At 51.6% G+C, this 20,594-nt stretch overlaps 1 protein-coding gene across 1 annotated transcript in view; it reads left to right on the top strand.

The window, feature by feature from the left end:
- CPNE2 (copine 2) overlaps positions 1-20,594 on the top strand; it is a 55,162-nt gene that overhangs the window by 8,021 nt on the left and 26,547 nt on the right. The window contains exons 2-4 of the mRNA XM_070388389.1: positions 15,083-15,300; positions 18,150-18,329; positions 20,289-20,363. Of these exons, the coding sequence (XP_070244490.1) occupies positions 15,121-15,300; positions 18,150-18,329; positions 20,289-20,363 (435 nt within the window). The 5' untranslated portion in view covers positions 15,083-15,120. The remainder of the gene's footprint in view (positions 1-15,082; positions 15,301-18,149; positions 18,330-20,288; positions 20,364-20,594) is intronic.

Here is a 20,594-nt window from a genome sequence, read left to right as displayed (position 1 = left end):
TTGTCTGGTTTTAGTATCATGGTGATTGTGGCTTTATAGATGAATTTAGGAATGTTCCTTCGTCTGCAATTTAACTACACACACATATATACACACACACACGTGTGTGTGTGTGTGTGTGTGTGTATATTTGTGTATTTGTCTGCGCCAGGTCTTTGATCTTTGTTGTGTGATGGAGGATCTTCAGATCTTTAGTTATATCATGTAGACTCTCAGTTGCAGCATGTGTTAATAGGATCTAGCTCCCTGACCAGGGATTGAACAGAGCCACTTGCATTAGGAGCGTGGAGTCTTAGCCACTGGACCACCAGGAAAGTCCCTCCTCTGTGATTTTTTGAAATCGTTTCAGAAGGATGGGTATTAACTCTTCTCTAAATGTTTCATGGAACTCACCTGTGAAACCGTCTGGTCCTGCACTTTTGTTTGTTGGGAGTTTTGTAATCACAGTTTCAATTTCAATGCTTGTGATTGACCTTTCATGTTTTCTGTTTCTTCCGGTTCAGTTTTGGGAGACTGTACCCTTCTAAGAATTCATCCGTTTCTTCTAGGTTGTCCATATTATTGGCGTATAGTTACTCATAGTAGTCTCTTATGACCCTTTGTATTTCTGTGATGTCCATTGCAACTTCTCCTTTTTCATTTCTGATTTTACTGATTTTATTGAGCACTCCTGCTTTTTTTTTCTTGATGAGTCTGGCTAAAGGATTATCAATTTTCTCTTTTCAAAGAGAAACTAAAAGAAACTTTTAGTTTTACTGATCTTTTCTATTGTTTTGTTTATCTCTATTTCATTTATTTGTGCTCTGATCTTCATGATATCGTTCCTTCTGCTAAACTTTGGGTTTTGTTTGTTCTTTTTTTTCTAGTTGCTTTGGGTGTAAATTTAGGTTGTTTATTTGGCAGTGTTCTTGTTTCCTGAGGTGAGATTGTGTTGCTGTAAACTTCCCTCTTACAACTGCTTTTGCTGTGTCCCACATGTTTTGGATCATCATGCTTTTGTTTTCATTGTCTCTAGGTTTTTTTTTTTTAATTTCTTCTGTGATTTCTTCAGTGACCCATTGGTCATTTAGTACCATATTGTTTAGCTTCCACATGTTTATGTTTTTACAGGTTTTTTCTTATAGTTCATTTCTAATCTCATAGTGTTATGGTTGGAAGATGCTTGATATGATTTCAGTTTTCTTAAATTTATCAAGGCTTGCTTTATGGCCCAGCATATGATCTATCCTGGAGAATGTTCTGTGTGCACTTGAGAAGAATGTGTATTCTGCTACTTTGGGATGGAATACTCTATAAATATGAATTAAGTTCATCTGGTCTAATATGCCATTTAAAGTCTGTGTTTGTTTATCGATTTTCTGTCTGGATGAGCTGTTCACTGATGTAAGTGCATGTTAAAGTCCCCCCACAGTTACTGTTGATTTCTCCTTTGATGGCTATTAGTATTTGCCTTATAAGTTGAAATACTCCTATGCTGGGTGTATATACATTTACAATTGTTGTATCTTCTTGGATTGATCCCTTGATCATTATGTAGTATTTTTCTTTGTTTCTTATAACAATATTTTAAAATCAATTTTGGCTGACACGAGTATTCCTATTACTATTCCAGCTTTGATTTCTGTTCACATGGAATACCTTTTTCTATCCCCTCACTTTCAGTCTGTTTATGTACCTAGATCTGAAGTGGGTCTCTGTAGACTGCATATGTGTGGGTCTTGTTTTTATATCCATTCAGCCAGTCTGTGTCTTTTGGTTGGAGCATTTAATCCATTTGCATTTAAGGTAATTACCAATATGTATGTTCTTGTTGCCATTTTGTTCATTGTTTTGGGATTGTTTCCGTAGGTCTTTTTCCTTCCCTTCCTCTTTTGTTCTTTTGTGATTTGATGACTATCTTTAGCATTGTGCTTGGATTCCTTTTCCATTTCTGTGTGTACAGCTATTGTAGATTTTTGGTTTACAGTTCCCATGAGGTTTTGATATAGCAGTTTGGTATATAAACAAGATTGTATTAAGTTGCTGTTCTCTTAACTTCAATGTGTTTCCAAACATCCTGCATTTGTCCTTTCCTCACAGTTGCTGGTTTTGATATCATATTTGTATATGGATGATTTCCTACCTTTACTCTATGTTTGCCTTCACCAGTGAGCTTTCGTACTTGTGATTTTCTTGTTTCTAGTTGTGGGGTTTACTTTCCGCCCTAGAGAAGTTCCTTTAGCATTTGTTGCAAAGCTGGTCTGATGGTGCAGAATTCTCTTAGCTTTTGTTTGTCTATAAAGCTTTTGGTTTCTCTATTGAATCTGGATAAAAGCCTTGCTGGTAGAGTATTCTTGGTTGTAGCTTTTTCCCTTTCATTACTTTAAATATATCATGTCCCTCCCTCCTGGCCTGCAAAGTTTCTGCTGAAAACTCAGCTGATAACCTATGGGCATTCTCTTGTGTTATTTGTTGCTTTTCCCTTTTTGATTGTAATATTTGCTCTTTGTCTTTAATTTTTGTCAGTCTGATTAATATGTGTCTCAGTGTGTTCCTCCTTGGGTATATCTGTATGGAACTCTCTGTGCTTCCTGGACTTGGTGACTGTCTCCTTTCCCATGTTTTAGAAGTTTTCAGCTATTATCTCTTTAAATGTTTTGTCATACCCCTTCTCTCTCTCTTCTTCTAAGACCCTTATAATGTGAATATTGATGCATTTAATGTTGTCCCAGAGTCCTCATTTTTTTTTCATTCTTTTTTCTTTATTCTTTTCCAAGGCAGTGATTTCCACCATTCTGTCTTTGAGCTCACTTATTTATTCTTCTGCCTCATTTATTCTGCTATTGATTTCTTCTACTGTATTTTTTCTTTTGGTTATTATATTGTTTATCTCTGCTTGTTTGAATTTTCTTTGTTAAACATGTCTTATATCTTGTTGATCTGTGCACTCCATTCTTTTCTCAAGATCTTGGATTATCTTTATTATCACTACTCTGAATTTTTTCAGGTCAGTTGCCTATCTCTGCTTTACTTAGTTGTTCTTCTGGGGTTCTATGTTGTCCCTTCATCTGAAACATATTCCTCTGCTGTTTCATTTTATCTAACTTGCTGTGTCTGCAGTCTCACAGGCTGCAGGATCATAGTTCCTCTTGCTTCTGGTGTCTGTCCCCATCTCGTCATGGCTTCTTCTTTGTCTTTGGAGGTAGAAGATCTTCTCTTCGTAGATTCCACTTCTTTCTTGTCAATGGTTGTTCAGCAGTTAGTTGTGATTTTGATGTCTCCATGACAGCAGGTGAGCTCAGATCCTTCTATTCTACCATCTTGTCTGGGCAGGCTTCTCAGCAAATGTTTTCTGAACCAGCTCCTCTGTGCCAGGGACTGTGTCAAAGCTGAGGCACAACTACAGAGCTCCAAATAGAGTTGAGGGGACAGAGTAAGGCAAGCAAATGACAAAGAGATAGGAAAACTCTAGGTGGTCAAAAATGCCATAGAAAACATAAACCAAGGGGAGTAATTGAGATGTGATGGGGTGGGGGTGGGGAGGGGACATGGGTCAAGGAGACTTCAGAGCAGGAGGTGGTGACATTCAGGCTGAGATGTTAATGGACGGCATGACATTCATGGCTGGTTCCCAGCCTACCTGGTTCCCAGCAGGTGCTCTGTGGGTGTTTTTGAATGAATGAAGGAGGGAGGGGTGCCCGGCAGAGAGAGCAGCACCTGCAAAGGCCATGAGGTGGGAACTTGCTCAGGGTATTCCAAGAGCCTGTTCTCTCCACCACCCGCCTCTCTGTCTCCTTTGGTGGCTGTCATGTCTCCTCAGGAGCTTGGGGCATCTGGCCTGCCCGCTGTACCTTGACTATCCCCTTCCCCATGACATGGGAGAGCACATGCTTGGCTCCCAGCAGATGGTGCTGTCCAACTGCTCCCGCCTTTGGGGTCTCAACAATCTTCCCAAGTCAAAGTCCCATCCCCATGGGCTCCCCGAGGGCTGTGCTGGGCTGGGCAAGAGCACAGTGGGCCCTGCCTCACTTCACACTGTGCTTTGCCCCCGACTAGCTGAGTGACCTTGGGTGGAGTATTAGTTCCCCAGGACCCCTGTAATGAAGCACCTCAACTGGGTGGCTTCAAACAACAGAAATGCATTCGCTCACAGTTCTGGAGGCTGGAAGTCCAAATTCAAGGTGTTGGCAGGGCTATGCTCCCTCTGTGGGTTCTAGGGGAGGGTGCCTCCTTGCCTCTTCCAGCTCCTGGTAGCTGTAGGCACCCCTTGCTTTGTGGCAGTGTCACTCTGGTCTCTGCCTGCTTCTCATGACTGCCTTCCCTCTGTGTCTCACACATTATCCTCCCCTACGGACATCAGTCACGTGGGAATCTGGGCCCATCGTGTGCCAGGATGTCCTCATCTTAACTCCACATCTGCAACTACCGTTTCCAAATAAGGTCGCACTCTAAGGTGCCAGGGGTGAAGGTTTAACACCTCTTCCAGGGGACACAGTTCAGCTTCTGATAGGTGGGTAACATGACCTCTCTGTGCCTAGGCTGTCTGATCTGTGAAATGGAATGGTAGTAATAGGGCTCATCTGCCAGGCTTGCAGGGCTGCCTAAATGGAATGGTGGAAACCTCAGGACAGGGCCAGGCACTCAGTCTATGCTATTATTTCCATCTCCTCCATGAAGGCTTCCTGAGAGCTGGGACTAGGAGCTGGGGAGCAGGTGGCCATGTCCTTGCCCAGAAGGACTTGCTGAGGCAGACTAGGGGCTGGGTGGCCTGGGATGCAGAGGCTTGGAGAGGCCCCTCCACACTGTCTGGAGGGTAGGGGTGGCTGGGCACCTCTTCAGTGTGGTAGGATGAAAGCTCTTAACAAAAAGTGGGGAGTCCCATCTGTAGAGAGCTAGGGTGCCCGGCCATGGTAGGAGCCCACAAAGCCATTCACACACTTGAGTGAGCCCAGATGATCTTTCAGACCCAATCAGCCTGGAGATTCTGGGCAGGAGCTTGGGCTAGAAGCCCGGTGCAGCCCAGCAAAGACAGAGGAGCGTATGTAGACTCCCCAGAGCTGGGAGGAGCCTGCAGTCTGACAGGCAGGGAAACTGAGGCAGAGAGTGAAAGCGACTTGTGGGGAGTTCACATCTAGAGGTGGGAGCCCTTGTCTCCTTGTCTCCCCATGGAGGGCCCCTGGGTGGGTGTGGGCACCAGGGCTTAGAGCCCCAGGGCTGTACCCCAGTCCCTGAGGCTGCCCCACTTGCAGCTCCTGGTGGCTGCAGGCAGCTACCCTTCAAGTGAAGCTAGGTTGGAATGACTTTGGCTGGTGATCATTGTCACCATGCCCTCCACCCTCCATTAGTTTATTCCCCACTCTGAGCCTAGCCAGACCCCCCCCTACCCACCCACTGCCCCAGGTCCCTGATGTACTTTCCACACCCCAGAGTCCAACTACGCCCATCCCCTAGAGTGCTTACTAGTAGGCCAGAGGCCAGGGTATGGCCAGCCCCACTTTGCAGATAAAGGAGCAGAGACATGGGGTGGGGGCAAAAATTGGGCAGAAACCGGTGCCTGGCTCCTTGGGGGTCAGGGCCAACCCCTAGGGTGGTAGGCTGGGAGACCCTGGGACCGAGCCCTTCCAAACAAGGCTCAGTGGAACCAGGGTCCCTGGGATCCTAGAGGAGGCCCCTTCCCCCAAGTCTAGAGCTTATGGATTTGGTGGGGGCTGCAGGGAATAATCTCCCTCTGGGTGTGGTCTGGCCAAAGCTGGGGGCCTCAGAGGACAGAAGAGGGCATCAGGGCTGACCCCTGCAGCAGCATCCTCCCCACACTGTCTGTATCTATATTTATCCCTACAATAGTCTGACTGCCTGTCGGGAGTGCAGCATTTTCAGGGCACAGCAGCCTTAGTTAAAGTGGAGAAGTGATTTGTGTCAAAATGCTGCCCCCCCCAACCTTGACGAGAGCACTGGGCTGTTCCCTGGGGTCTGCACACCTGCTGGCGGGGGCCAGTGCAGCAGTGGGTAGGCAGGGAGGGCCCCAGGGGGTATGAGCAGCTGGAGGCTGGACCCACACACACATACACTTCAGAGAACCAGGGCTGTGGGACATGGGGATGCTGGGGCTGTGGCTGGAAGGTGGGACCAGATAAACTCTAAAGCCTTTCAAGCTCAGAGATTCAGTGAAGTCCTAATTTCTGGAATCCCAGGGTTCTGGATTCTTTGCATCCCTAGTCGTGGACCTCTGCAATTCCAAGATGCCATGAGTCGTCTCCCCTTCACCCTAACTCTTCTGTACTTTCAGCAAAGGTTTGTCGAGCTCCCATTCTATGCTTCTCTGCGCCAATAGACCTGGTCCCGTCTTTAAGCTCACGTGAGGGTGACATTTCCTAAGTCAGTGGTTGCAATATGGTGACAATTGTAAGTGCATCCCTGTCTGGGGCCAGGGGCTCAGGGGGCAGTTGTAGAGCAGTCTCCAAGTTGTGTTTTTTTAAACATTTTGTTGAAGTATAATACACAATATAGAGCAGACTTCCCAGGTGTACAGCTCAATGACTGTTCACAAACTGAAGACATCCGTGTTAGCACTCCCTAGACTGAGACACAAACATGACTGTCCCCGAAGCCCCCTGGTAGCCCCTCCCAGTTACTAACACCCTCCCCCACTATCTTGCAACCCCGACTCCCAACAACATAGATTTGTTTTGTCCGTGTTTAACTTCACTGATGTAATGGGCGTGAACTTGGGTAAATTCCCAGAGATGGTGGGGGGTAGGGAGGCCTGGCATGCTGCAGTCCATGGGGTCGAGAAGAGTCGGACACGACTGGGCGACTGAACAACAACAACAAAATGAGATCGTACAGGATGACATGCTCCACTATCTTGCAACCCCGACTCCCAACAACATAGATTTGTTTTGTCCGTGTTTAACTTCACTGATGTAATGGACGTGAACTTGGGTAAATTCCCAGAGATGGTGGGGGGTAGGGAGGCCTGGCATGCTGCAGTCCATGGGGTCGAGAAGAGTCGGACACGACTGGGCGACTGAACAACAACAACAAAATGAGATCGTACAGGATGACATGCTCCTCTGTGTCTGGCTTCCTCCACTCAGCATGTTCGGGAGACCCCGTTCCTGTTGTTGGTGTCCTGTGCTTCCTTGGGCTCATGGCACTTCAGCCCATTGTGTGCGCATCGCATTCATCGTTTATTTATCCCCTTTCCTGATGATAGGCACACAGGGGACTCCTGGCCTGGGGCTGTTACAAACAGTGCTGCTCTGGAAGTTCTCAGGTGTGTCTTTTGGGGAACATACTGCATGTTTCTGCTGGGCATTGCTGGGATCGTCATAACGGATACATTTATTTAGCTTTGTAAACACTGCCAGACGTTTCTCCCAAGTAGTTGTCCCAGTCTACACTCCCGTTGGTAGCACATGAGAGTTCCAGTTGCTCCACATCCTTGCCAACACTTTGTATTGCCAGCTTTTAAAGCATATTTTTTATTTACTCATTTTGGCCGCACTGCATGGCATGCGGGATCTTAGTTCCCCGACCAGGGATCAAACCCGCACTCCCTGCAGTGGAAGCATGGAGTCTTAACCACTGGACCAACTTTTAAGATGTTATCCTGGGGGTGGGAGCATAGTGACATTGATTTTGTTTGGTTTTGCTCAGCTGAGTTTGAAGAAGGAGAGAGCTAACTCAAGAAGAGGGAAGGGCATTCCAGGCAGGTGGAACAACATATGCAAAATTACGGAGATGTGAAAAAGTATTGTTGGGACCCTGTGAACAGCATAGCTAGAACCAGAAATGTGTTGAGGCAGTGTGAGGGGGGCTGTCAAGGTGTTTGGATGTTGTCCTGAGAATGGTAGAGAGTCCTGGAGAAGATGGTCTCATTTTGAGCTGGCACCTACAGTGTATCAGGCACTTTGTAATTTCTGCTTGGTGGACAAGAAAACTAAGCTAAGATTCAGAAAGGCCTATGACTTGTCCAGAGTCATATTAGCAGAGGCTCTAGAATGCAAATCCTTCCAAGCCTCAGTTTGCTCATCTGGAGAGTGGGAGTGGTGAGAGCTCCTTGCTCAAGGATGTTGTGAAGCTATAGAAGTTAAAGTCTCTAACACACTGGGCCCGGCGCCTCAGGCAGGTGTTATTATTATTCTTGTTTTACCTCGTGTCTCTGTCTGCGTGGCCACACCACTACCTGTCTTCCCTGCCAGCTGACAGGATAGGCGTGGGCTCTCCTAGCTCCTGTGATTAAGGAAGGCCTGGCTGAGAACTCCAGCCTCAGCACCTTGTTTTCCTGCCCCAGGTAGGTCTCCTAGGACCTGAAGGTTGCTCTGATGGTTAATCCTATGTGTCAACTTGGCTAGGCTATGGTGACCAGTTGTTCAGTTAAACAACTGTCTGATGTTGCTTTTGCAGGTGTTTTTCAGATGTGATTAGCGTTTAAATCGGTAGATTTATGTTAATCCTCCATTACGTGGGTGGGCTACATTCAATCAGAGGCCTTAAAAGAAAGGACTAAGGTTTCTCCCAGAAGAAGGAATTCAGCCCCAAGACTGCAACATAGAAACCTTGTCTAGTTTCCAGTCCGCCTGGCTTGCCCTGCAGATTTGGGACTCAAGAATGCAATATCAACTGTAACCCAAATTTCCAGCTTTGCATCTCACCCTGCAGATTTCAGACTTGTCAGCCCCCACAAATTCATGCGCTGATTCCTTAAAAGAAATCTCTCTCTATGCAGATATCCTCCTAGTGGTTCTGTTTTCTCAGGAGAACTCTAATACAGTTGCCATTTTTCTTCCTGGGTCTTCTCCTCTGGGAAATGGGGTGAAGGAGGCAACTTAGATCTGGATGCATTCAAGGCACATTCCCACCCTTAAAGCTCAGTAAACACGGCCATCAGGGCCAGTGGGGACCAGGCATGTGGCTGGCCAACCAAGGGTTCCGGCTACCGGGGTGTCACCACCTAAGACCAGAGGCTACAGACTCAGAGGTCTGCCGAGACACAGCAGGAACTCAGCGTGTGAAGCTGGCAGGGCTTTTATGGGGACCAAGTATTATGACTGCCTCATTATGCCGAGAGCAGGCTAAACCACAGCCATCCCCGGGTGTGGTCAGCCACTGGGGGGCCATGGAGCAGGTTGGTGTTCAAAGTGTGGTCTCAGATGGGCCGCCTCAGTAGCACCCAGGAGCTTGTTGGAAATGCAGACTCTCAGCTCCCTCCCCAGACCTGTGGGCACTGGCAACTGCATTTTAACAAGATACCCCACCTACCCACCCCTCTGGGATCTGTGTGTCCTGAACCCACTGCTAGTGTCACCAGGAACGTGAAAGTATCAGTCGCTCAGTTGTGTCTGACTCTTTGAGACCCCATGACCTGGAGCCCGCCAGGCTCCTCTGTCCATGGAATTCTCCAGGCAAGAATACTGGAGTGGGTTGCCATTCCCTTCTCCGGGGGATCTTCCCAACCCAGGGATCAAACCCAGGTCTCTTGCATTGCAGGCAAAATCTTTACCATCCGAGCCATCAGGGAAGCCCTGCCACCAGGAGGGCTTGTTAAAACACAAATGCCACTCTGGGGACTCTGACTAAGCGGGTCTGTTTGGGGCCCAGGAACCTGCAGGAGGGAGGGAGGAGGCCCATCTGGGAACCATAGTTGGAGCGATGACAGTAGAGGCCACTGTGGGAACCTCTGCTGTCAGTGATCAGACCCCATTGAGCACGGTCTGCTGCCTGAATGAAGGCTCAGATGCCCTCGGGATCCTGGGGACCATGGCCCAGGAGTATAGACCTTGAAGTGTGTGGGGTCTGAGTCTGTTATTCTCTCCCTGACCCTGCATTTACCATCCTTGGCATCTCTGAGCTTTGACTTACGGCTGAAAAGGGGAGCCTAGGATCATGTACTCAACCAGTTTTAACCCCTGGTCCCCTTTATACGCACCATAAACCTCACACATCTGTCCCCCTGACCCCAGCCATCTGGAATCACTGCTAATAGCAGGAGCTGCAGAGTGGCATTCTAAGTGCTTCACCTTGCTTAATCCTCGATATCAATACCTGATGAAAGCGTTTTTATTGTTCCTGTTTTTTTTTTTAAGGTTTCTGTATTTTATTTATTTATTTAATTTTGGCTGCACTGGATCTTCATTGCTGGATGCAGACGTTCTCTTGTGGTGAGAAGGGGCTGCTTCTCACTGCAGTGGCTTCTCCTGCTGCAGGGCAGGAGCTCTAGGCGCGAAGCCTCCATAGTTGTGGCCCATGGCACTTAGTTGCTCTGGGCCTGTGGAATCTTAACAGGGATGGAACCCATGGCCCCTGCATTGGTAGGCAGATTCTTAACCTCTGGACCACCAGGGAAGTCCCTGTTCCGGTTTTTTATAGAAGGGGAACAAAGACCGGAGAGGGTAAGTAACTTGCTTGAGACCACACAGCAGGTAAATGAAAGCCCCAAGGATTCAAACCCCGACAGTCTGAGTCCAGAGTCTGTGCTCTCAACTTTGGCACGGTACTATCCAGAGGACCGCACTCCTGTCCTTGTAACTTCCACGACAAGAGTCTATAGAACGTTACTTCGTGTGGTTGGCACTGAAAACAGGATTTCATTTTTCAGGTGTCAGGTTGAGCAGGCTTGTTCAGAGGGCGCACGAGGCCCCCCATTTCTGACAGGCCACCCGCTGTTGCACTTGCCCCCTGGTCTCCACCAGATGAGACTCTGCAGTGGAGGCTGCTGCCTCCACCTCCCCCCCGCTGCCTCCCCTGCCCCCTGCCATCCCTCTCCCGCGCCTGCCCCTTGAGCCTGCCCCTCTGTGTCTCCCGTCACTGTCCATCTCTGAATTGGGGTTTCTGCAGGCCACCTTGGCGTCTCTTCCCCACAGTGGGTGGGGTGCATAACCCAGCTTCTGGGTCCTGAGCCACTGGGGTCAGCAGAGAGGGAGAAAGATGGTTGGGTGGCCATAGCTCTTAGCCTCAGCACCACCCTTCCCTGGCACCACTGCCCCTTCTTGAGCCTCAGTTTCTACCTCTGTGAAGTGGGACTGTGAACCCCTCTAGTGCTGGCCTCTTGGAGCAGTGATGAGGATCCCAGGATTCAGAAAGGGCTTTGTGATCTCTTGCGTGATGTGTGCAGTGGGGCAGTGGTTGTGATTCCTCTGGGGCTGTCGGTGGCGGGGCTGGTGGGGGGGCAGTCCCTTCCTCATTCATCTGGCACCTGTTTATCCCACACCTGCCCACAGTGTAAGTGCTCTTCTAGGTGCTGGGAAAACAGTGGTGATCCCTCCCTTGTGGAATGTACACTCTAGAAGGACAGGCAGCACACAAGGCAGTTGGACAAATAGTAAAATGCTCGTACATCACATTGATCTGCAAAGAAAATGGTGTGGGGCTGAGATTACATTCGCTTGGGTGACCAGGGAAGGCCTCTGGGGGGGTGACATTAAGCTGACAACCAAGATGTGTCGTGTGAAGAAAGGCATCTCTGGCAGGGGGAAGAGCAAGTGCAAAGGCCCTGAGGCAGGAGCGAGGTTGGCACATTTGCAGAGCGGGAGGAGACCAGTGTGCTGGGGCACAGGGAGTGAGGGCGAGCATGGCATGAAGGGGAGGGTCGGGAGAGGATTTGGGTTGTGTGACCAGGAAGCGCAGGCCCTGGGAGATTTTCAGGGAGAGCTGTGGTAGCATCTGATTTGCATGTTTTTTTCTTTTAGTTAATGTATTTATTTTTGGCTGTCCTGGATCTTCGTTCCTGCTCGGGCTTTTCTCTAGTTGCAGAGAGTGGGGAGCTACTCTCCAGTTGCAGTGCTCAGGCTTCTCATGTGGTGGCTTCTCTTGTTGCGGAGCACAAGCTCTAGGCAAGCGGGCTTCAGTAGTTGTAGCTCCCGGGCTCTAGATTACAGGCTCAGTAGTTGTGGCGCACGGGCTTAGTTGCTCCGTGGTATGTGGGATCTTCCTGGATTAGAGATCTAACCTAAATGTGTCTCCTGCATTGGCAGGCAGATTCTTTACCACTGAGCCACCAGGGAAGCCCCTGCCCCCAAATTGAATGTTTCGAGACTCCCTCTGGCTCTGGTGTGGAAAAGAGAGTCTGGGGTTGCTCAGGGAGACCTGACATTGGCCAGGGGAGTGGAAGGGGCGGGATGGGGATGACACTGGATACATCTTGGAGGTAGAACTGACTGCAGGAGTAGGATAGGGGCTGAAGGAAAGAGGGAGGCCAAGGATGATGGGTTCCTAGGTTTCTGGCTGAAACTGGAATGTTCTTAGACCTGTGGCTCAGCACCAGAGTCCGCAAATTCTGTTTTTTTCTGCTTGAAGAGTAAGATGCCTTAGAAGCCTGGGGCCAGTGGACCCTGTGGGAGCTTAAGCCTGAGTCTTGTCCATTGTTGTAGCCCAAGGTGCTCAAGGAATGTTGACTGAATGAATGAAGGGGAATTCCCAAGCCCTGCCCGCTCTCTGCCTGGCTTTCTGTAAAAAGGAATACTATCCCTTCTGTATCCCTGCCTTCCGATTCCTTCCCTGGGGCGCTGGTCACCCCAGAAGGCTTATGTCCATCTGGGCCAGGAGTCAGGACCATCCACAAGCGGGCCCGGACTCCCCAGACCCCCTCTCCAGCCCGAAGCCTCCAATTACCTGCGGGGCTCGGGGTGCGCGGGGCGAAGCATCAGGGAGCTTTCCGCCCTGCCCAGATGCGCATGGCAGGCCCAGCCCTCCCTTAATGACACCTTGCCTGCCGGCCCTCTTGCTGGAGTAGGAGGGGAGGGGGCCCGGCCCAGCCTAGGCTGTGGTTTCTTTTTCCATTGCGTCAGGCCTCAGGGTCTGGCCCGCCTGCCCGCTGCCGGCTGGCACAGAGGGACCCACACTGACCCTCGCCTGCCCCCACTGCAGACACCATGTGCTCCCCGTTTCGGGCATCTAGAAGCTTCCAGCCAGAGGGTGAGTTGGGGATGGGGGACCTGCCCCTAACTGGGGGAGGAGTGCCCCTTCCCCACCCACCCATCGCTCCGGCTCTCTGGGGCCTGCGAGCTGATCCAGGTGGGGTGGCAGTGGGCTTTGAGGAGCCCCACCCAGTCCAACCCTCCCATGGGACCTGGCCCTCCTGGCCACACCCTCAGCCAGGCTGAGCCAGTGAGGGGAAGGAGGACAGTGCAGTAACCGCGTGGTGATGGTGGCTCAGATCTGGGGGAGAGCGGGAAGAAGAGGCCCCAGTGTGATCATTTGAGTGCTTGCCTTCACACTTGTTAGTCTGGGGGCATAAGTATATGTGTGTGTCCGTGTGTACATGCACGAGGAAGTGTGTGAACCTGGCCCCCCAGAATGAAACAGAGGTCTCTGACTTGGCAGTGGGGGTGGGGATGGAGGCCCAAGTGGCATCTTGGCTGTTAGGAAGGGAGCCTGTGAGGTGGAGAGGAGGTGGAGCTGGAATCCACCCCATCAGTGATGATGAGAGAGACGGGGGTATGGGCAGGGCAACCCCAGAGGAACTAGTGACCCTGGGCGCTCTGGGGCCCTCTGAGCCTCAGGTTCCCTCGGGCTTGGCTGACACCCCAGACAGCCCCCACCTGGGTTCTAGATTCCCACCATGCCCAGCAGTCCCCCTGCCCTGGCCGGAACGCATACCTTGGCCTGGGAGTCTGGAGACTTGGCTCACGCCCTGCCTCTGCTGGTTCCTATGTGACCTTGGACAGGTGATTTCTGCTTCTGAGCCTCAATTTGCTTATCTGCAAAATGGGAGTGGCTGCCATGCTTCCCCTCCCCATCCTCCATGGGTAGGTATAAGCATAAACAGGTATTCTCTCAGCCCCCTGGCAAGATGTCCTTTTTTTTAAAAAAAAAAAAAATTTATTTAGGTGCACCGGGTCTTAGTTGCAGGACACGGGATCTTTAATTGGGGCATGCAGGATCTAGCTCCCTGACCAGGAATCGAATCCGGGCCGCCTGCGTTGGGAGCGCAAAGTCTTAGCCACTGGATCACCAGGGAAGTCCACGATGTCTATGCAGGACATCACCATTCCCCGTTCTCCTCGCTGAGTCGAGGATTTGCTTGCCCCTCCCCCACGGGGCACGGCTACCCAGCTGCACAGTGAGCGGGAGCGCGACTCTCCAGCCCCTGATGGAAACTAATTTTTACACGACATGAATAAATCCTGCAGGCAAATTGCAGTGCTGTCCTGATGCTCTGGGCTCGTGTGATTGTAATGAGGTTCTAGGGACAGACGGTGGGAGGGAGGGGGCTGAGCACTGGCTTTGTCTCTGCCCAGATCCTCTGCCTGCCAGGCACGCCCCGGGGCGATTTCGTATGGAGCCCCACACTCAGGCCTCCTGAGACCTGGGCCAGGGAGAAGCTAGTGCTCAGGGAGTGGGCTGGGCCCCAGGTTGCCACTGTGACTCCATCCTTCTGCTTGGATGACAGCCACCTCCTCGCTGGCCTCCCTGCTGCCTCTCCTCTGTCTAACAACCCCTTCTCCCCACAGGGGCTGGAGTGAGCTTTTAAAAACACAAATCAGATCATGTCACCTCTCTGCTTAAAACCCTCCAAGGCTTCCATCACTCTCAGAACAAAGCCCTGGCTCCCCCTGGGAGCCTCCAGCCCACAAGACCTGGCTGCCCTCCAGGCTGGAACGGGAGCTCAGAGAGGGCTGAGGCTAGGCCATCTTCTTAACTGCCAGGCCCAGCCCTGGCACAGTTCTTGGGACTCAGCAGATGCTTGGTAAACACTCTGGAGTGAATGAGCGAGCCTCGGTGTCGCAAGGCGCCAAGGTGTCAGTTGCTCAGGAGAAGCCCAGGTTTTCCTGGCAACATGAATGGGATGCCTGTGTCCACCATGATCTGTTACTGCCCTGACAGGAGCAACTTGGACCTGCGTGTATCTCACGGGTAAAGACAGACCAAAGCAGAGAACAACTTCAGGGACAAACTAAACACTCACCTACAGAGACTCCTTTTTCATGCATTTCATGCATTCTTTCTCCAGGCTTTGCCCCATCCCCACCCCCTTCCCCTCCCCAACCACACACGCACACTTCAGTCTCCGCATCTTGAGGGCCTGGTGGTGCCTCCCCAGGGTGTGGAGGGCCTCAGCAGATGTCTGTCCCCTCTCTGACCCTCAGCGTTGTCTCCCTAGACTGTGAGGCGCTGCTGCCGCCGCCGCTGCCAGCCCCGATGGCCTACATACCCGGTGGGGGTGCCCCAGCCTCGGGGGCGGCCCCCGTGGGCTCCCAGTACTGCGTGTGCAAGGTGGAGCTGTCGGTCAGTGGCCAGAACCTGCTGGACCGGGATGTCACCTCCAAGTCCGACCCCTTCTGTGTCCTCTTCACAGAGATGGATGGCAGGTGGATGGAGGTGAGGCTCCTTGGTGTGCGGCTGCCCTGGGTGGTGGGCGACGCAGTCGTTGGGGAGCGCTCCCCCTGCCTCCCTGGGGTCAGGCCCTTAGAAGTACTTGGAGGGGGAGCTGGGGATTACCTGGAAAATTGTTATTCTGAAATGTTTATAATATTAGTTAAAATATTTATATTTGTGTTTATTATAATTCATTGGTGATGGACAGGGAAGCCTGGCATGCTGCAGTCCATGGGGTTGCAGAGTTGGACACGACTGAGCGATAGAACTGAATAATTTGTAGATTTATGTTTACATAATTTTATATTTAGTGTTTGTTATATTTTAAGTTACTGTTGATGTTTAGTCGCTCAGTTGTGTCCCACTCTTTGCGACCCCATGGACTGTAGCCCGCCAGGCTCCTCTGTCCATGGGGTTTCCCAGGCAAGAATACTGGAGTGGGTTGTGTTTTCTTCTCCAGGGGATCCTCCCAAACCAGGGATCGAACCCGTGTCTCCTGCATTGTTAGGTGGGTTCTTTACCACTGAGCCACCAAGGAAGCCCTTAGGTTACTATGCTGCTGCTAAGTCGCTTCAGTCGTGTCTGACTCTGTGCGACCCCATAGATGGCAGCCCACCAGGCTCCGCCATCCCTGGGATTCTCCAGGCAAGAACACTGGAGTGGGTTGCCATTTCCTTCTCCAATGCATGAAAGTGAAAAGTGAAAGTGAAGTCACTCAGTCATGTCCGACTCTTAGTGACCTCATGGACTGCAGCCTACCAGGCTCCTCCGTCCATGGGATTTTCCAGGCAAGAGTACTGGAGTGGGGTGCCATTGCCTTCTCCGTTAGGTTACTATAATAGATGGTTAGAAGAGAGTTTTGCAAAATGCTTGCTTCCATTTTTAAAATAACTTTCCCCACTTATTCCTCAATGAGCACAGTCAGTGAGGAGCAAAGAGAGAAACAGGGAACTCTTACGCTTTGGTCCCGTCTCAGCGGGGGACCAAAGCCTAACAGAGTTCCCTGTTTCTGACAAGTCTCAGCTCTGTTACTCCCTGCTGTGTGGTTTTGGGCAGGTGGCTCTCCCTCTCTGAGCCTGTCTCCTCATCTGTGAAATGATTTTTTCTTTTTATGCCTACCTTGGAGAGCCTCAGAGCTGAGGATGCTGATGGTGCCACAGCCAAGGATTTCTGAGCTAGAAGACTTCAGCCTGTGGACTGGGGAAAGATGTAGCTTAAGGAAGGATACTGAGAAATGCAAACCATTAAGGCTTTCAAGGTTTAAAAATGGCTTTGTTTCCTATTCCAAAAGGTATCTATATGCATTGTAGTAAACTGAGACAATCCAGAAAATCAAAGTGGTTGGGAACTCACCTGTCAGGGAGAACCAGTTGTGAACGGTTTGGTATCCAGCCTTCCAGATAATTTTGCATGCATGTAAACTTTCCAAAATATGTCTCTTAATTTTCATAGTTATTTAACGAGGCCTCGGTGGGCATTCCCCAGAACATACAGTGGTTTACAAAGAGTTTTCACAGATGTTGGCTCCTTCTTATGATGCCAAGGAAATGGGCTGTTGACCCATTTTACAGAGGGGAAAATGGGGCCCAGAGAGGGGAGGGACTGACCTGTCTCACCCAGCACATTGGTGATGCAGCCGGAAGTGAGAGTTGGGATGTGGGGTCAGCCAAGGACTGCTGGGAGAAGCCTGAGGCCTATCTGCCAGGTTTCCGGAACTCCCGCCCGGCCCCACCCCTTCCTCCCCCAGGCACCCACCTCCATCTCTCTCCCACCCGGGCCAACCACCCTGGCTAAAAATAGCCCGGGGCCAAGACCTCTTCCATCCCTGCTGCTCTCTGGCCCTTGGAAATGGAATGGGTGGGAGGAAAAATCAACACAGCCCAGGCCCCAAAATAGATGGTCACCCAGACTCCGTGGTTTGGGGCCTCAGTGCAGAGAAGCCAGGAGGCGGGGTTCCTGTCCCAGCCCCACCAGTGGCTCCCAGTGTACGGCCCTGTCCTTCCCCAGGCCTCAGTTTCCACTCTCAGTGGGGGGTGGGGGGTGCTCAGTTCCCAGTTTTGACATCCCAGGGTTCCGTGAAGGTACAAACATCTGCTTCCATGGAGGACAGGGAACCCTGACCTCACCTCCCCCTAAGTATCCCTCCTCCTTCTGTTTCTTCTCTCAGCTTCATGTAAAACATGGTTTGAAGAAAGGGTTCTCCACAAATAAAAAGGAAGCAAAGCCACAAACACTCAAATCCTTTCATTTTACACAAGTGGGAACTGAGCTTCCGATGGGAAATGAGACGCCCTCTGTCACTTAATCTTGGCAGGGACAGGGTCTGAACTCTTATCCTAGAACCTGGGCACGGAGCCAGAGCCAGTGTGTTAGAAGCGTGAAGGCTGGAGTCAGGACTGGGTTCAAATCCTGGCCGTGCCCTCTAGCTGTTCAACCTTGGGTAAGTCACTTAACCTCTCTGTGCTTCAGTGTTCTCCTATGTGAGCTGGGAGTAATGATTGCTTCAGCCACGCGGATAACTGCCCTGAGTGTCTGGCACAGAGATGGGTGTTCCATGAATAAACACCATGATTTCCTGTAGCCCAGGAAGCGGTTAACAGGGCTTCCTTAGTGGCTCAGTGGTAAAGAATCTACCGGCTAATGCAGGTTTGATCCCTGGGCTGGGAAGATCCCCTGGCAAAGGAAATGGCAACCCACTCCTGTATTCTTGCCTGGGAAATCCCAGGGACAGAGGAGCCTGGAGGGCTACAATCTGTGGGGTCACAAAAGACACCACTTAGTGACTAAACGACGACAAAGAAGGGGTGAGCTGGCTACCTGACTCTGACCCCTGTTTCCTGCTCCTTTGCTAGTATGACAGGACAGAAACTGCAATCAACAACCTCAACCCCGCTTTCTCCAAGAAGTTCGTGCTTGACTACCACTTTGAGGAGGTGCAAAAGCTCAAGTTTGCCCTGTTTGACCAGGACAAGTCAAGCATGCAGCTGGAGGAGCATGATTTCCTGGGCCAGTTCTCCTGCAGCCTGGGCACGGTGAGCCGGGCCCTCCCAGGAGGACAGAGTCCTTGCAAGTTGCCTGGCTCCTAAGGATGGAGCACCTCCTAGGGAGTCTCCTGCTGCCTGCATTCCCTGGCCCCATTTTCCACACCTGCCTCTGGAGGTGGCAACACAAATGCAGACAGCCTTGGGGGCCCGCAGGCACCAAAAGGGGGAAGGAGCCAGGTGGGCTCGGGGCTGGCCTGAAGCGCTCTCATCCCGACACTGAGCACAGTGACAAAGAGGGGTGTGGGCCCCTGTGGCCAGAGCTTCTGAGTGACAGGAGCAAGCAGGTGTGGTCTGGACTTCCTGGGGCAGGAGCATTGGACCAGCCACGAAGATACCCTTGGTCGTCCCACTTCCACGGCTGGCTCACTGTGTGACCCTGGGCAACTTCCTTTCCTTCTTGGGGCTACGCTCCCCCCTCTGGCTCACTCTCTGGTGTGCTTATGGAAGTTGCAGGGCTAAGACTTCCTGATACAAGTTCTGGTCAGTGTTAACAGTTCTGGGCTCTAGGGCAAGCCCCTTCTGAGCCTCCTGTTTTACTTGGGAACAGTGATGACTGCTCTGCTCAGCCTATAGGGATAGTGGGTGAATAAAATGGGAACGGCTCCAGGAGGTTCTTGTGGAGACTGAAACGCCCTGGGCCTTCCAGGAAATGATGGTCAATGAAAAAAGCAAGGACCCGGCAGTGGCCTAAGAAGTGAGGTTGTGTCCCTCAGGGTCCCCACGATGTGTCTACACCCTCAAAGGGTAACGGAGCAGAGAGCTGAAGGACCAGTGGGCACAGCAGGAACCTACAAGGGGTGGGGAAACCTGCACAGGGCCTGACCCAAGCGGAAGCCGGGCCACCCCTGGTCTGGAGGGAGGGGCAGTGCAGGAAGTGGTATTGCCCGGGGCCAGGGGAGAGCTGTCACCACCATGGGGACACCATGGGGCCTGACCCAAGCGGAAGCCCGGGGCACCCCTGGTCTGGAGGGAGGGGCAGTGCAGGAAGTGGTATTGCCCGGGGCCAGGGGAGAGCTGTCACCACCATGGGGACACCATGGGGCCTGACCCAAGCTGAAGCCGGGCCACCCCAGGTCTGGAGGGAGGGGCAGGCAGTGCAGGAAGTGGTATTGCCGGGGGCAGGGGAGAGCTGTCACCACCGTGGAGAGGCCCCAGGACTGGAACCGAGGCCGATGATGAGCAGCAAAGCTTCAGCCTAGCCTTTCTTCCCTCCTGCTAGACCCCCACTGAGGGGAGGGGTGAAACCCCACAATCTAGAAGACAGGGGAGCCAGGTGATGTAGTCCACAGCGGCACAGAGAAGGCTGAGAGTGGAACTGGTGGGGAGAAAAAGCTGGCACAGGGACAGTAAGAACATGCTCACATCAGCACAAAGAAATACGAGCATTTCCCCTGAGAAACAGAGAACCGTGGTGGCACACGGAGGCAGTGAGACTGGGGGTACAGAGGCGGGTGGGAGGGAGGCTTCACAGTGTGTTCCGCTTGTCCTCCCTATATTGTACTGATCCTTGAATCCTGTGTGAATGTCACTATTCAAACCATTGAAAATACATGGAAGGAGTCAGGATTTGATCCTCTCCATCAGGGATCACACTCAGAGGGAGGTGGGGGTCTCTGGATAACTCTGGGGGAGGCGGTTACTGGCCAGCCCCTCTTCAGCAGCCTCCAGAATGTGAGCCTTCCAGGAGCCTTTTCCTGGGGGCTTGCAGGTCCTCAGGAATCGGACTGCCTGAATTCCAACCCAGCTGTGAGACCTCGGACAAGTCTCAGCCTCTCTGGGCCTCAGTCGCCTCAGCTGCCCAGTGGAGCTAGCAGTGGTGGCGGTCTGTCCCCCACGGCGGGGATCCCACAGGGGGAGGTTTTAACCTGCTCCTGGCATGGAGTGTTGTGCTGCGAGCAGTGCCTGTTGAGTATTTTTCTAGCACCTCTCCCTCCTTTCTCCCTCCAGATCGTCTCCAGCAAGAAGATCACTCGGCCTCTGCTGCTGATGAATGACAAGCCTGCGGGGAAGGGCTTGATTACGGTACCAGCCCCGTCCCCCGCTCTCCATGGGCACCCTCCGCCACCGCCTTCCCCACGCCCAACCGGCGCTGCCCATTGCCCTCCCCCATCAATGGGCCTCTTCACTGGCAGATAATAACCAGCTTTGTTTGGAGTAAAAAAGCCCAACTTACAACTTGGCAACAGGTCTCTTAGCAACGGGCTCCTGGCTCCACATATGATGCGTTGGGGCTGCCAAGCTGGGGGATGGAGG

This window comes from Bos mutus, chromosome 18 (genome assembly GCF_027580195.1).
Source record: "Bos mutus isolate GX-2022 chromosome 18, NWIPB_WYAK_1.1, whole genome shotgun sequence".
Lineage (NCBI taxonomy): Eukaryota > Metazoa > Chordata > Mammalia > Artiodactyla > Bovidae > Bos > Bos mutus.
This window is presented reverse-complemented; position numbering and strand designations above follow the sequence as displayed.